Source organism: Hemitrygon akajei, chromosome 31, assembly GCF_048418815.1.
Source record: "Hemitrygon akajei chromosome 31, sHemAka1.3, whole genome shotgun sequence".
In the NCBI taxonomy this organism is placed as follows: domain Eukaryota; kingdom Metazoa; phylum Chordata; class Chondrichthyes; order Myliobatiformes; family Dasyatidae; genus Hemitrygon; species Hemitrygon akajei.
In genome coordinates, this window is record NC_133154.1 from 2,551,573 (window position 1) to 2,567,791 (window position 16,219).

The 16,219-nt window shown below is 49.7% G+C and overlaps 1 protein-coding gene across 4 annotated transcripts in view; it reads right to left on the minus strand.

Annotated features, from left to right (window-relative positions):
* Positions 1-16,219, minus strand: part of srcap (Snf2-related CREBBP activator protein) — an 84,788-nt gene that overhangs the window by 29,611 nt on the left and 38,958 nt on the right. For all 4 annotated transcript variants that reach the window (XM_073033363.1, XM_073033360.1, XM_073033361.1 and 1 more), the window contains 10 exons: positions 14,825-15,053; positions 9,123-9,382; positions 7,548-7,638; positions 7,288-7,377; positions 7,045-7,197; positions 6,037-6,263; positions 2,846-3,023; positions 2,628-2,764; positions 1,997-2,166; positions 694-886 (listed from right to left, as the gene is read on the minus strand). In XM_073033363.1, the coding sequence (XP_072889464.1) occupies positions 694-886; positions 1,997-2,166; positions 2,628-2,764; positions 2,846-3,023; positions 6,037-6,263; positions 7,045-7,197; positions 7,288-7,377; positions 7,548-7,638; positions 9,123-9,382; positions 14,825-15,053 (1,728 nt within the window). The remainder of the gene's footprint in view (positions 1-693; positions 887-1,996; positions 2,167-2,627; positions 2,765-2,845; positions 3,024-6,036; positions 6,264-7,044; positions 7,198-7,287; positions 7,378-7,547; positions 7,639-9,122; positions 9,383-14,824; positions 15,054-16,219) is intronic.

Here is a 16,219-nt window from a genome sequence, read left to right on the forward strand (position 1 = left end):
CATTAGGTGTTCCAGCTATGATGCAACCAGTTAAGATTCTCCCCCCTGTGCAGCTACAGAACTTTGATGAAGTTTTTTGGTAATTTGGGGAATGTTGGTAAGACCCTCTTCATCAGTTGGGGAACTGAGTAGAGAAATTGGGAAGGCTAAATAGGTTAGGACTTTCCATGGAGCTCAGAGGACTGAAAGATACTTGTTCTGTAGATACTCCCCTGAGAGAGTGACTGAGGGGACGTCTTAAGAGTTACACAAAACTACGAGGGATATATATATATATATATATATATATATATATATAGTGAATGCATGCATGCTTTTTTCCCCTCAGCATGGGTTACAATAGAACTAGAAGTTACAGGTTCAGGGTGGAAGTGAAATATTTAAGGAAAATCTGGGTGGTGCGAGTGCGGTATAAGGCACCAGTGCAGGTGGTGGATGCAAGTTCAGTTGTAACATGTAAGAGAAGTTTGGACTGGTACACAGAAAGAAACATGGAGGGCTATGGTCTCATTGCAAGTGGGAAGACAAGACAAGTATGCCCGTGCGCCTTTGAATGTGCGTGTGGTTCTGTTGATGCGTATGCGCTTGAGGAAGGGAGGAGAAAGGGGAGCGGGAGAACACGGGACAGGGAAATGGAAGGGGATGGAGAGAGGAAGGCACAGGAGGTAGTTAGGGGATGGTGATGTGCCCTACCTTGTGCAGCCTCTTGACCAGGTTCTCATTGTACTCCTGGCTGCCCTCGATCATGCCAGTGAGCGGGTTGGAAAACCACTCCTTGAACTCACGGTGGGACTGGAAGACGTGTGGCATCAGGAAGTGCATAAGCGACCACAGTTCCATTAGGCTGTTCTGTAGCGGAGTTCCTGTTAGCAGCAGGCGCCTCTGGCTGTCGACGCAAAGCGGCACACAGGTGGACAGACAGATGGGGGAAAAATCAGTGACAGGGCAAAATAAAAATCAGCTGCACTCAATGCAGCCTCTTCTACATCAGAGACAGCACACAGCACTACATTGATGCCCAGAGGAACATTAAGTGATTTTCAAACCCTCTTGCCCTTTCACAGAATACACAAGAATACACTGTGCTGACCAATGATGCTAAAAGGAACTCATTCTATTTATTTATTGATTTATTTAGAGATACAATGCGGAATGCTCCTTCCGGCCCTTCAAATCATGTTGCCCAGCAATACCCCAATTTAACCCTAGCCTAATCATGGCAGAATTTACAATGACCAATTAACCTACTAAACCACACATCTTTGGATCACGGGAGAACGTACAAACTTCTACAGGCACCATGGGAATTGAACCCAGGTCCCCTATACTGTAACCACTACACCACTAGGCCACCCATCTAACTAATCCCATCTCTGTCCCTGGGGTCCATATCACTCCATTGCCTGCCTGTCCATGTCTGTCAGCCTCTCCAATGCTTGCCTATCTGCCCCCGCCACCACCCAAAGATGCATATTCCAGGCACCCACTACGTGTACAAAAAATAACTTGCCCTGCACATCTCCTTTGAACTTATCCTCTCTCCTTAAATACATGTCCTTTATGTATCCACCCTGAGAAAAAGATACTTGGCACCGTATTATATCCTCTCATAATCATATCACCCTCTATCAGTGCTCCCCTCAGCCTCCACTCCTCCTAGCTTATGCTCTCAAATCAGCATATATCAGTCAATAAGAACACTCATTTTTCTTTAATTTCGCTGACAGCTCAACTCCGCTCTAACTTCAGCCTCACGCCCATAATTTTGCCAACAGTTTATCACTACAGCAACCCCAGCTTCACCAACTGGCTGCAATCACTTTATCCCATCCAGCAAATTCATCCACTCACTGCACTACTTCCCAGTACCAGTTACAGATTCCTGAGGTGGAAGGATGGACCTAGTTTCCCTCCCCGAGCCAAAGACCATCTCCAGGAGGCCTCTGGTTTTCCTTTTGCGTATGGGCAGCAGCGTCCGTGTCTCTAGGCAACTGACCTGTTAAACTTGAGCAGGGACTGCCAGCGCTGCGACTTAAAGTTCTTAATGTTCTGCGCTTCGTCCAAGATCATATACTTCCAGTTCTTGCGGCGGAAGGCCTGGTGGTCTTGGAGCACCAGCTTGTAGGAGGTGATACAGACATGGAAAGCATTGGGTTTGGTCCAGCCCTGGGGGGATGAGAGGGAGGTAAATGCACAGCAGCTATCTAAGCCCACGAAGATGGGAGAGATAAAACGGAAGAAAGAGGGATGAGAAAGACTAGATCGGACAGGAGGGAAAAGGGGAAGAAAAAGAGAGACAAGATGGCAAGGAGAGATGGAGAGAGGAAGTGGGAGGGAGAGAAAGGAGACCAGGATGGCAGAAATGAGATGGGATGGAAGGGGAGGGAGGGAAGAGACAAGATGGGATGCACTGAGAAAGGAGGAAGAAGAGGAATGGGAGAGAAAAGGGCAGGGGAAGTAGAGAAGGATTGGGAGAAAGTGCAAGAGAGCAAGTAAGAGATAGGATATAAGGGAGGAGAGACAAGACAGGAGGCAGAGGGTGCAGGGGAGAGGGAAGGTGAGCAGGACTGCTGAAGGCACCAGTGGTCAAAGGGAAGTCACCCCTCCCACTACCCCCCAACACATACCTGCCGCTTCAGTTTGCGCTCCTTCTGCACGCCATAGTAGGTGAGGATCTTGAAGGAGGGACACCACCTCTTGAATTCCATCTCCCAGTTCAGCATTACACTGGTGGGCACGATGATGAGATGAGGGCCCCAGTTCCCTGTGGGATGAACAGAGGACCATCAGGACAGGCTGATCTGAGACAACCCCCAAACCCCACCACCTCCAACGGCGAACTCACCCTTCTCTGTAGCCAGGTGGGAAAGCAGGGCAATGGTCTGGATGGTCTTGCCCAGCCCCATCTCATCAGCCAGGATGCCATTCAGCTTCTTCTCATACATGGTGACCAGCCAGTCCAGGCCGATGTGCTGGTACTCCCGCAGCGTCCCACGAAGCAGGGAGGGCACCGGTGTCTTCACCTGAGACACAAGCGTGTAAGCACACACAGTTAACACAGCAGCATCCACCACCACCACCCCCCCCCCCAACCCGAGCAGAGGGTACCCATGAGAGCTTAAACTCCCACCCGTTACTTATGGAACACTGATCATGGGGCACTCGATGCCTACTGAATTCCTCCAATATTTGTGTCCGTTGCTTAAAAGCAGGTACAGCTATTTCCCCAGGGAAGCTGCTTAAAAAACTCACATCAGGTAGAAGATACAAAAACCTGAAAGCACATCCCACCCAACTCTAGGACAGCTTCTATCCCACTGTTATAAAACTCGTATGATAAGACCAACTGTTGTCCACGCACACTATCTTGTGGCCCTTGCACCTATTTTTTGCCTACATTGTACATCTTCTGTAACTGTAAAACTTCATTCTGCATTCTGTGTAACGGTATGATCTGTATTGTCAGATCTCTGACTTGAAAACCCTGGGTTCATGTAGTTCAGGAATAAGTGAGAAGCTGACTCACTGATTGTTCACGATCGTCTATTTTGAAGTTTAAACAAAGATACAGAGCTTTTGAAACTAAGCGAGAAGCTGAGAAGTAAAGCAGAGATTCAATGAAAACATGGCACCTTTGAAAAAAATTATCACCTTTATAATCCAGATAACAGAAATTCATTAGAAAATAAACCAATCAACGATGATCACCGTTATGTGCTAATATTTAGCCAATGAAAAATGATAAACCGTTTTATATAGTTGCAAGAAAAAGTTTGTGAACCCTTTGCAATTACCTATTTTTCTGCATTAATTACTCATAAAAAATGGTCTGACCTTCATCTAAGCAACAATAATAGACCAACACAATCTCATAATCTGCCTAAACTCACACACAAATATTTTCCATGTCTTTACTGAACATATTGTTTAATCATTCATAGTCAGGTTGGGAAAAGTACACAAACCCTTGTATTTAATAACTGGTAGAACCTCCTTTAGCAGCAATAACCTGTAGCTGCTCAGACTGGCACAACAGCAAAGAGAAATTTTAAACCATTCCTCCATAGAAAACTTTTTTAGTTCACAGTATTTCTGGGATACCTTGCATGAACAGCCCTCTTCAGGGCATGCCACAGCATCTCAATTGGGATAACATTTGGACACTAACTTGGCCATTCCAAAACACAACTTTCTTCTTTTTAAACCACTGTTGGTGACTTTCTCTTGTGTTTCAGATCATTGTCTTGATGCATCATCCAAATTCTATTAAGCTTCAGGTGACAGACCACAGCCCTGACATTCTCTTGATACAATGTATTGATACAGTTTTGAATTTGTTGTTCCCTCAACGATTGCAACCTGTCCGGGCCCCAAGGCATCAAAGCAGCCCAAACCATGATGCTCTTTCCACCACGCTTCACAGTTGGGATGAGGTTTTGGTGTTGGCGTGCAATGGCCTTTTCCTCCAAACACAGCAATGTGCATTTCTGCCAAAAAGTTCAAACTTTCTCTCACCTGTCCACAGAACATTGTCCCAGAAGTATGTGGAACATACAGGTGGTCTTTTGCAAACTTCAGAAATGCAGCAATATTCTTTTTTGGAGAGCAGTGGTTTCCTCCATGGTGCAATTCCATGAACACCATTCTTGTTCAATGTTTTTCTTATAATGGACAGATGAACAGAGACTTTAGCAAGTTCTAGAGATGTCTGCAGGCCTTTTGCCCTTGGGTCCTTTCCCACCAATTCCAGCATTGCACGTTGTGCTCTTTGTAGGACGTCCACTCCTAGGGAAAGTAGCAACAGTACTGAATTTCCTCTATTTGTAGGCAATTTCTTTTACTGCGGACTGATGAACACTCAGGTCTTTAGAAATGTTTTTGTAGCCTTTTCCAGCTTCTCTACAATTCTTCTTCTAAGGTCCCCTGGAAGTTGCTTTGATCGAACCACGGTGCACATCAACAGATCTTTCTTTAAGAAGAGCAGACTTTGTCAGTAACCTGTGTGCCTTTTTTTTTTAAAAAGGCAGGGCATCTCTACAACCCACACCTCCAATCTCATCTCATTGATTGGAACACCTGACTCCAAATAGCTTTAGTAGAAGCCATTAGCCCAGAGGTTTACATACTTTTTTGAACCTAGATTGTGATTGCTTACATGGTGTACTCAGTGCAATTCTTTGTGTGTAATTAGTTTAGGCAGATTGTATTGGTCTATTTTTATGACTGAGATGAAGATCACACCACATTTTATGAGTAATTAATACAGAAAACCAAGAAATTGCAAAGGGTTCACAAACTCTTCCTTGCGACTGTAACTGCTATACAGCCTTTGCCAGAAAGCAGGGCCCAACCGCTACATACTGTGAAAAATAATCCTGAAAATTAAAAAAAAATGTCAGTAAAAAATACTATGACTTTAGTCTTCCTATCATCTTATAATAAACTAATTCCACTCAGTACATTGCAATTGCTTCATTATTGTCCCATGCACTGAGACACAGTATGAAGCTCATCTTGGATACTGTTCATAAAGATCAAGTCATTACTCAGTGCAGTGAGGTAGAACACGGTAAAACACTAAAAGAATGCAGAATAACACGTAACAGTTAGAAAGATAGTACAGTGTAGGTAAACTATGAAATGCAAGATTATAATGAAGTAGACTACAAGATCAAAATTCTCATTGTCGCATTAGGTGACCATTCAATCAATAGTTCTATAACGATAGAGCACAAGCTGCCCTTGAGCCTAGTGGGATGTACTTCAGGCTTTCCTTTCTGCCCAAAGGAAGGTGGGAGAAGGGAAACATCCAGTGTATGTGGGAACTCAGAATATTCTGGCTGCTTTATCAAGTAAGCAAGAATACAGCCAGAGACCATGAGGGGAGAGCAGTTTTCCATGATGTGCTGAGCTGTGTCCTGAATGTGCTCTGCAGTTTCTTGTGGTCTATTGCAGAGCAGTTGCCGGACCAAACTGGGCATGTAACATTCATAAAGCAGACCGATACTACCCACCCTACCACACGAGACAAGGTACCTGGGTGGTGGCCAGGGTGTAGCCCTTGGGCTGAAGGCTCTCAGCTGCAGCTGCAATGTCTGTGATTTCCTTCTTGGGGCCCCTGGAAGGTGTCGGCTCCCGGTTCAGCTCCTCATCTTCTAAGCCGTCTTGCAGCAGGTACTCAACACCAATCTCTTGCTCCTCCTCATCCTCTTCATCCTCCTCCTCCTCCTCCTCATCCTCTGATGCCGTCAAGTCGTCAGAATCTGCGATGGGATGGGAAGGGTGAGCAAGTGCTGGACAGCAGCAGCATAATGACACGGGATCAAGCCACAGGGTTTCCGTGAGGGGGGAAATAGTGGGGACAATTACAGTGAGGGTAAAGGCCCTTCCACCCAACCCTTCCCAAATGACCACAGTGTCCAACTGCTTTACTCCCCATTGCCCAAGTTTGGCCCTTTTACCCTCTAAATATCATTCAAATGTTATAATTGTAACCACCACAACCATAGCTGATGGAAAGATACAGCACTGTGGAGGCAGTGGGGTTAGTTTGGGTACTAGTGTGGGAGGAGAGAGTGAGGCAGTAGCATTAGTGTGGGGAGCAATACAGGGCTGTGGAGAAAGTAGGACGGTAGGATTAACGTGAGAACAACCCAGACTGTGGGAAGATTGCAAGGCAGTAGGATTAGTGTGGGGAGCGAGACAGGACTGTGGAGAGCGGGGCAGTAGGATTAGTGTGGGGAGCGAGACAGGACTGTGGAGAGCGGGGCAGTAGGATTAGTGTGGGAAGCAAACAGGGCTGTCAATAGAGTAGAGCAGGATTAGTATGGGGAGCGATACAGGGCTATGGGGGACAGAGTGCCACAGATTAGTAAGTGTGAGGAGCAACACACGGCTGTGGGAAGAGATCAGAGCAGTGGGATCATTGTGGGAAGTGACACGAGACTGTGGGGAGAGAGGAGGGCAGTAGGATTAGTGTGGGGACTGACTATGGGATTAGCTTGGGTACCGGTATAGGGCTGTGAGGAGGGTGTGCTCCCTCACCAGAAGAATGGCTGCTCTCCTCATACTCAGATGTGGTATCCTCGCCATCTTCCTCTGAGTCAGAGGTGCCCTCAGAGGGGGAGTCCAGTGCCTCAAAAGGCTCCGTGAAAGCTCGGCCATACTTGCGCAGCAGATCAGCAACGGGCAATTCACCTGCACAGGGACAGGAAGGAGGTAAATGAGCATTTTAAAAGCAGGGTGGTGAGGAAATCTCAAACAGAATCACAATATCTACAGCCTTACTTTCTCTGGCCAGTTCGTCCAGCTCGGCTGTGTGGTCCACATCTCCTGCCAGCTCCTCCTCCGCATCAATCGTCCACTCATCATCCTCATCTACACAGACAGCACCTCAGTGAGTCAGCAGCATCACAAGAGCCCTTCACAGCCTGTACCCAACTCCCAGGAACATAAACCCTCCAAACACCTGGATTAGACCCCAGTTAACCATTCCCAAGAATCTGTTACCACTTAAAGTCTGATGGCGGGGGAGATCATGTGGCTACCTTCCTCATGGTCAGCTTTAAATTCCTCATCATCCAGCTCCTGGGAAGACCTCCGCCTCGGCCGCCTGCCAGTTGAACATCGCCGGTTGTTCTGCATTATAGAGAGGAAAGGAATGTTGAGCAGTTTAACAGTGGAGCAGTGTAGTCTCAAACACACTGAGCAGGGAATGGGGTGACAAGTATTGGTAAAGTCAGTGAGAACTACAGCACATAAACAGGCACTTTGGCCCATTTAGTCCATGCTTCACCTCACGTTCCTGCACTCAGACCATAGCCCTCCATATCCCCATGAACCTACCTAAACTACTCTTGAATCTTACAAATTGAACTCAACCACTTCTGCCAGCTGAGTGAAGAAGCTCCCCCTCAGGTTCCTCTTCAATCTTTCACCTTTCTCTTAAAACCTATGAGCTCTAGTTCTCAACTCACCCAACCCGCTTAGATAAAGCCTGTATGCATTTACCCCATCTATACCCCTAGTCATTTTGTATACCTAAGATCTTCGCTCAATCTCTGACACTCCAGAGAATCAAATCCTAACCTATTCAACTTTTTCCAAAAACTGAGGTCCCCAAGTCCTGACAACATCATTGTAATTTTTCTCTATACCCATTCAAGCTTATTGATATCCTTCCTGTAGGTAGCTGACCAGAAATTTAACTTCATTCTCATACAACTTCAACATAATTCCTGTACTCAATACCCTAAAGCAAGAATGCCAATGTGCCAAAAGCTTTCTTTAGCTCATAAGACCATAAAACATACTGTACCTTGTAGAAGTATTCATCCCACAACCCTCTGGTCACATAAATGAGTATTACAACTGGGTACTTTGATCAATTCAACTGAGAATTTTCATTTGTGAATCACATTTTTTCACAGAAGAGGGAAAATTGTAAAGCATGAAAAACTAAAAATTCAAAAACTGAAATGTTCACCCCTTTGGTTCAGCATTTAGTTGAACCATCTCTCACAGCTCTTTTTGGGTAAGCTTCTGTGAGCTTTGCACAACATGATGGAACAACATTTGCCCATTCCTCCTTGCAAATTTGCTCAAGCTGTGCCAGATGAGTTGGGGAGCGGCAGTGGACAGCAATCTTGAGGTCCTACCAGAGATATTCCATCGAGTTAAGGTCAGGATTTTGACTGGATCAGTCAAGGACAATTTGCTTCATTTGAAGTCCCTTCATGATTGCCCTGACAGTATGCTTTGGGTCCTTGTCCTGCTGAAAGACAAATTTCCTCCCCAGTTTAAGATTTCTGGCAGAGCAAGCAGGTTTTTATCCAGGATCTCTGTACTTAACAGCATTCATCTTCACATTAAACCTGACCAGATTTGCAGTTCCTGCTGCTGAAAAGCACTGCCATAGCATGATGCTAACTACACCATTCTTTACAGTAGGGATAATGTTACCTGGCTGATGCACAGTACTAGATTTACACCACGCGTACGCTTGGTGTTGAGGCCAAAAAGTTCTCAGCAGTCAACAGCAGCAGCCAGAGCCTCTCTTGAACCTCTATTCCCTTCGGACCACACAAAAGCCATCGCTGGTTGGAGCCTTGGGCACTGCTCACCTCCCGTGTCCTGGGTGGCCTTCTCTCTTCTTCCTCCTCCTCCTCCTCCTCCGAGGAGCTCCAGCAGCCATCTTCACTGGTTGCCTGCCCGCAGGTGGTGGTGGCCACCGGCAGGGAGCGCAACACCTCTTCCAGCGGCAGCTCGCTCTCCCTCCGCAGCAACTCAATCTCCCGGCGCCGGGCCTCAGTGTCGTTACCTGCACGTCTCTCCTCCACCTCAATGGTCTCCTCATCGTCCTCCTCTTCCTGTGGCTCGAAATCTGTGGTGGGAGCATGCGCAGGAGGAGAGATAGGAGAAGGTAAAGGTCAGTGTAGTGAAAGAGGGTGCCTCCTTCAATCACCAGCTGCAACTCTGCCCCACAAACTCCCACTTCTCTAGCAGCAACAATCAAATCAAATGCTCTCCAGTTACTACAATGGTACTTCGATTTTTTTTTACCCATGTCCCAACGATGCAAAGGGTCAGACAGTTAAATTGGGTGCTACAAAGCCTTTCTCTGTCCCTCTCTCCCTCCATTACTCTCGCCCAGTTTCCCCTCTCTGCCCATGCATCGCTCTCATCTCTCCCTTTTCGCCATGTCGTCTTATGCCCCCACACTCTCCCTGTACCCACTTCTTCCTGTACCATGACCCACCTCTCTCTACCTTCCACTTTCTCAGTCTCCCCCCATTGCCCGTCACCACCATCACTCCGCACCCTTCTCCATCTGCCCATCAGTCACACCTCTGCCTCCTGTGTCCCCACCTTTCTACTTCCCCTTCAAATCCCCCATCACTCTTTCACTCTGTCGTCCACTCAATGCCAACACCCCTCACAGCCTCTCTGTGAGGTACAATCTGGGGAGGGAGCTGATGGGAGAACAGAAGAACAAACCGGGATCAGTGTAAACAGAATAGACATGTGGAGAGAACTTCACTCTGTAAGGCCCAGGGAGTGTCTGACAGGTTGGGAGGGATGGCAGAGAGCAAACAGACTGATACTGGCCCTAAGGTTCCCTCTAAGGTGTGTGCGCACACACAAGGTTGTCACCCTCTACCTCAATGGCACGTTAAGTATACTTCACAATCATACACAATCACATTTCCTTTTCCAGTTTCTGATACAGTGTCAACAACACGGAGCTTGTGATTATTTGTCGACAGATTTTAGAACTACTGTGACGACCCACTTCCCAGCGCACTCGAACCGGCTCACAAAGTGGCGCGCGCCGGCATTGAAGCCGGTCCCACAGAGGGTGCCAAGCCTGCTTCACCAGCAAGGGGAAAAGCCCGCGCGCTGGACGGAACTGTGAATACGCATTCCTTCCTACAGCATTCCCGCCAGGGGAGGGCGGGAACAGGAAGGCTTTAAAGCGAGGCAGCGAAGTTTGAATAAAACTCTTTTGCAACTGCAGCTCACTGACTACGTGTCGTTATTTCAGCGCTGCGTGTGGCACACCGCTACAATTGGTGACCCCGGCAGCCCAAACGATATTTGGACCGAAGACGAACGACGCCACATCGGTTCATGCAGTTTCGTTAAAACTGCCAAGCTTCTGGACGCTGCGACCTCACCTATGGTTCCAGCAAGCTGAAGCCCAATTCCACATTCGGCAGATAACCTCGGATGCCACACATTACTACTACGTGGTGAGCTCCCTCAACCAGGAGACAGCCGCCCAGGTTGAGGAGTTCATACAGTCGCCCCCAGAGGACAGCAAATACACAGAATTCAAAGCCCTGCTCATAAGGACTTTCAGACTCTCACGGCGCGAGCGAGCTGCCCGCTTACTGCACCTGGATGGTTTGGGGGACAGGCCACCGTCAGCTTTGATGAACGAGATGCTGTCCCTGGCCGGAGGTCACAAGCCCTGCCTCATGTTCAAGCAGGCATTCCTGGAGCAGCTGCCCGAGGACATACACCTGCTGCTGTCCAACACAGATTTCAGCAACCCCCGGAAGGTGGCGGCCCGGGCATACGTGCTGTGGAAAGCCAAGAAGGAGAGTGGGGCGTCCGTTGTACAGATCACCAGGCCACGCTCCCAGCAGCAAACCAGACCACGCCCGGCCGCAGAGCCCACTAACCCTAGAGGCAGGGGTGAGGAGACCAACGAACAATGGTGCTTCTACCACCAGTGGTGGAAAACAGACCCCCGCCACTGTAGCCCGCCCTGCAAGTTCCCGGGAAACGCCAGGGCCAGCCGCCACTGATGGCTACGGCGGCTGGCCATCGGGATAGCCTCCTGTGTGTCTGGGACAAGCAGTCGGGACGCCGCTTTTTGGTCGACACCGGAGCCGAGATCAGCGTCTTACCTCCGACGAGTTACGACACCCGCAACAGAGAACCGGGTCCCACCCTGAGGGCCACGAACGGCAGCACAGTGAGGACCTACGGCACCCGTACGGTGCGGCTACAGTTCAGCTCCAGCCGGTTCACGTGGGACTTCACACTGGCCGCCATAGCCCAACCGCTCCTGGGAGCAGATTTTTTGCGAGCTCACAGCCTACTGGTCGACCTGCCAAGGAAGAGACTGGTCCACGCCGAGACCTTTCAAACGTTCTCCCTGGGTGAAGCCAAGTTGCCGGCCCCACACCTGGACTCCATCACGCTGTCTGACAACGACTTCACCAGAGTCCTGGCGGATTTCCCGTCGGTTCTGGCACCGCAGTTCACAGCAGCCATGCCCAGACACGGAGTACAGCACCACATCCCGACACAAGGACCACCCCTCCACGCCCATGCTCGAAGGCTTCCCCTAGACAAGCTCCGACTGGCGAAGGAGGAGTTCAAGAGGATGGAGGAATTGGGGATCATATGGTGGTCCGACAGCCCACGGGCCTCTCCCCTGCATATGGTGCCCAAAGCAACAGGGGGCTGGAGACCATGCGGCGACTACCGCAGGCTGAATGAGGCTACAACACCAGACCGCTACTCTGTGCCGCATATTCAGGACTTTGCAGCAAACCTGCACGGTGCACGGATCTTCTCCAAGGTAGACCTCGTCCGGGGATACCATCAAATCCCGATGCATCCGGACGACGTCCCCAAAACGGCACTCATCACCCCGTTCGGCCTTTTCGAGTTCCTCCGCATGCTGTTCGGCCTAAAAAATGCCGCACAGACGTTTCAGCGGTTAATGGGACGCGGTGGGACTTCGCTTTCATCTATTTGGATGACATCCTCATAGCCAGCAGCAGTCATTAGGAGCATCTGCCCCACCTCCATCAACTCTACGTCCGACTGAGTGAATACGGCCTGACAATCAACCCGGCCAAATGCCAGTTCGGGCTCGACACCATCAACTTCCTGGGCCACAGGATTACTAAAGACGGGGCAACCCCTCTGCCCGCCAAGGTAGACGTGGTCCGCCGTTTCCCCCGACCCAACACAATCAAAGGCCTTCAGGAATTCGTGGGTATAGTGAATTTCTACCACCGCTTCCTCTCTTCGGCTGCACGAATCATGCGCCCCGTTCGCCCTGATGTCGGGTAAGGGCAAGTACATTACCTGGGACAAGGAGTCCGCTGCCGCTTTCATTAAAACCAAAGAAGCCTTGGCAAACGCCGCGATGCTAGTGCACCCCAGAACGGATGTCCCTACCGCCCTCACAGTGGACGCATCTAACACGGCAGTCGGTGGGGTGCTAGAACAATTCTTTCTTTTTCAATCTTTTTATTAGTATTAATAATATTATGAACAAATTTTATTATTATGAACAAAGGAACAATTCATCGAGGGTCGCTGGCAACCCCTGGCGTTTTTCAGCAAACACCTACGACCACCCGAGCTCAAATACAGTGCTTTCGACTGGGAACCGTTGGCGCTATACCTGGCAATCCGGCATTTCAGGTACTTCTTAGAAGGTAGGCCCTTCACCGTGTTCACGGACCACAAACCTCTTACCTTTGCGTTCACGAAAGCATCCGACCCCTGGTCGTCCCGCCAGCAGCGACATCTGTCCTACATCTCCGAATACACGACAGATGTCTGGCATGTCTCGGTAAAGGACAATGTCATGGCAGACGCCCTCTCCCGCCCTAACATCCAAGCCCTGTCCCGGGGGTAGACTATGAAGCGCTGGCGGAGGCACAGCAGGCAGACGAGGAGATCCCTAGTTACAGGACTGCAGTCTCCGGTTTGCAGCTCCAGGAACTCCCCGTAGGCCCAGGTGACGTCACCACCGGCAAACCCCGCCCCGTCATCCCGGCAGCCTGGTGGCGCCGCATTTTCAACTCCATTCACAACTTAGCGCACCCCTCCATCTGGTCAACCATCCGGATGGTAGCCAACAGGTTCGTTTGGCACGGACTCCGTAAGCAGGTCAGCGAATGGGCCAAAACGTGCATGCACTGCCAAACAGCCATGGTACAGCGGCACACCAAAGCCATGCCGTAGCAGTTCCACCCCACCCGCCAGCGTTTCCACCACATTCATGTGGATATCGTGGGCCCCCTGCCAGTGTCGCGAGGAGCGTGGCACCTTCTGACTATCGTGGACCGGTTCACAAGATGGCCAGAGGCAGTCCCGCTCACCGACACCACCTCCGAATCTTGCGCCCAAGCACCGATTGCAACCTGGGTATCTTGCTTTGGTGTACTGGCCCACATTACCTCCGACAGAGGCGCCCAGTTCATCTCCAGCCTGTGGTCAGTTATGGCCAGCCTTTTGGGGACACAGCTGCACCACACAACTGCCTACCACCCACAGTCGAACGGACTAGTGGAGCGTTTCCACCGTCACCTGAAGTCGGCTCTCATTGCCCGCCTCAAAGGGCCTAACTGGGTGGACAAGCTTCCCTGGGTCCTGCTCGGAATCCGCACGGCGCCCAAAGAGGATCTGCACACCTTGTCGGCCGAGTTGGTGTACAGCGCACCCCTGTTCGTCCCAGGAGAGTTCATACCAGCCCCAAGGAGTAAAGAGGAAGAACCCACAGCAGTCCTGGACAGACTACATGAGAGGCTCGGTAACCTGGCCCCCATACCCACTTCACAGCATGGGCAGAACCCGACCTGCGTACCCAAAGACCTGCAAAACTGTAAGTTCGTTTTTGTACGACGGGGTGGACATCGGGCACCGCTACAGCGGCCCTACGAGGGGCTGTTTATGGTGATCAGATACAATCGGTCCACATTCGTGCTGGACATTGGGGGGAAAGAGGAGGTTTTCACAGTGGACCGACTCAAATCGGCCCATGTGGACTTGGCGCAGCCGGTCGAGATTCAGGCACCGCAGCACAGAGGCAGACCTCCCAGAGTCCGACCCAGACTGAGGACATTGGGGGGTGTATCGCCAGTTCTGGGGGGGGTTATGTGGCGACCCACTTCCCAGCGTATTCGAACCGGCTCACAAAGTGGCGCACGCCAGCATTGAGGCCGGTCCCAAAGAGGGCGCCAAGCTTGCTTCACCAGCAAGGGGGAAAAACCGCGCGCAGGACGGGACTGTGTATACGTGCCCCCTACAGCATTCCCGCCCGGGGAGGGCAGGAACAGGAAGGCTTTAAAGCAAGGGCGCGAAGTTTGAATAAACCTCTTTTGCAACTGCAGCTCACCGACTACGTGTCGTTATTTCAGCGCTGCATGTAGCACACCAGTACACTACCTTATTTGTACTGTTTTTTATTGAAATTATTCAGTACACACATTATTGTCACTGGGCGAAAAACTGCACAGCAGATTTTTGCTCATATCATTACAAATTAGAGGGAACACTGCTGGGCACCCACCTTCGTCCTCCGTGGCAGAGCCAGATGCCGGGGGGCTGGAGGCTCCGGACCCAGCCAAGGACGAGCCGAGCAGAGAAGAGCCGGGCTTGCTGGTAGGCAAGGACTCCTGCAAACTCTGGCTTAGTAGGTCCGAATATTTCTCAGTCTGCCCCACGATGAAGTCAAGCTGCAGGTCAAGGGCCTTCTTCCGCCGCTCTTCCAGGCGTGACTGTTGCTTGAACTGGACCACCTGAGGAAGGTACACAAGGTGAGAGGGAGTCAGCAAACCAGGAGCAAGAGCTTCACTTCTGGATGGGGCAGGAGAGGGAGATAAAAATCTATTAAGACATAGGAGCATAATTAGGCCATTTGACCCGTTGAGACCGCTCTGCCATTCCATCACAGCTGATTTACTATCTTTTCCAAACCCATTTTCCTGCCTTCCTCCCGTAACCTCCAACACCCTTACTATCAATCTCTGTATTGAACACACCCAGTGACTTGGCCTCCACACAGCCATCTGTGACGATGAATGCCACAGATTCATCACTCTCTGGCTAAGGAAATTACTTCTCATCTCTGTTCTAATGGAGTGTCCTTCTATTCCCAGAATGTGACCTCTGATCCGACCCTCCCACTACTGGAATCATCCTATCTGCATCCTCTTTATTTAGGGCTCAAAATTCATTAGACTTCAATGAAATCGTGCCCCCCCCCCACCCCCGTTCATCCAAACTTAAGTGCCTTTTGGTCATGGAACATAGAACAGTACAGCACAGGAAAGGCCCCTTGGCCCACGAGGACATGCCAACCTTTTAACCAACTCCATCAACAATCTAGCTCTTCACTCCCACACAGCACTCCACTTTTCTTTCTCCCAGCTACTTTATGTAGAGAGTGGCACATATTTGGAATGAGCTGCCAGAAATATTTGCTGAGGCAGGAACAGTAGCGACATTTGGAACATAGAGAAGTATAGCACAGCACAGATTCTTCATCCCACAAAGGTGTGCTGATGTTTTAACCTACTCCATGATCAATCCAGCTAGGGGTTCCAAACCTTTTTGGTGTCATGGACCAATATGATTGAGCAAGGGGTCCAGGTACCCTTCTCTCCCACACAACCTTGATTTTTCTTTCATCTATATGCCTACATCTCCATAATGTGGCTGCCCCTACCACCACCCCAGCAACATAGTCCATACACCCACCACTCTGTAAAAAGAAAACCCTCTTGAACTTAATCACATGACTAATGAAGGCCAGTGTACCAAATGCCTTCATAACTACCCTATCAAATTGTGCGGCAACTCCATCTTTTCGTCTACACTGTTAAGAATCCTACCATTAACCCAGTATTCTGCCTTCAAATTCAACTTTCCAAAGTAAACTCCATCTCTACTTCTCAGCACAGCT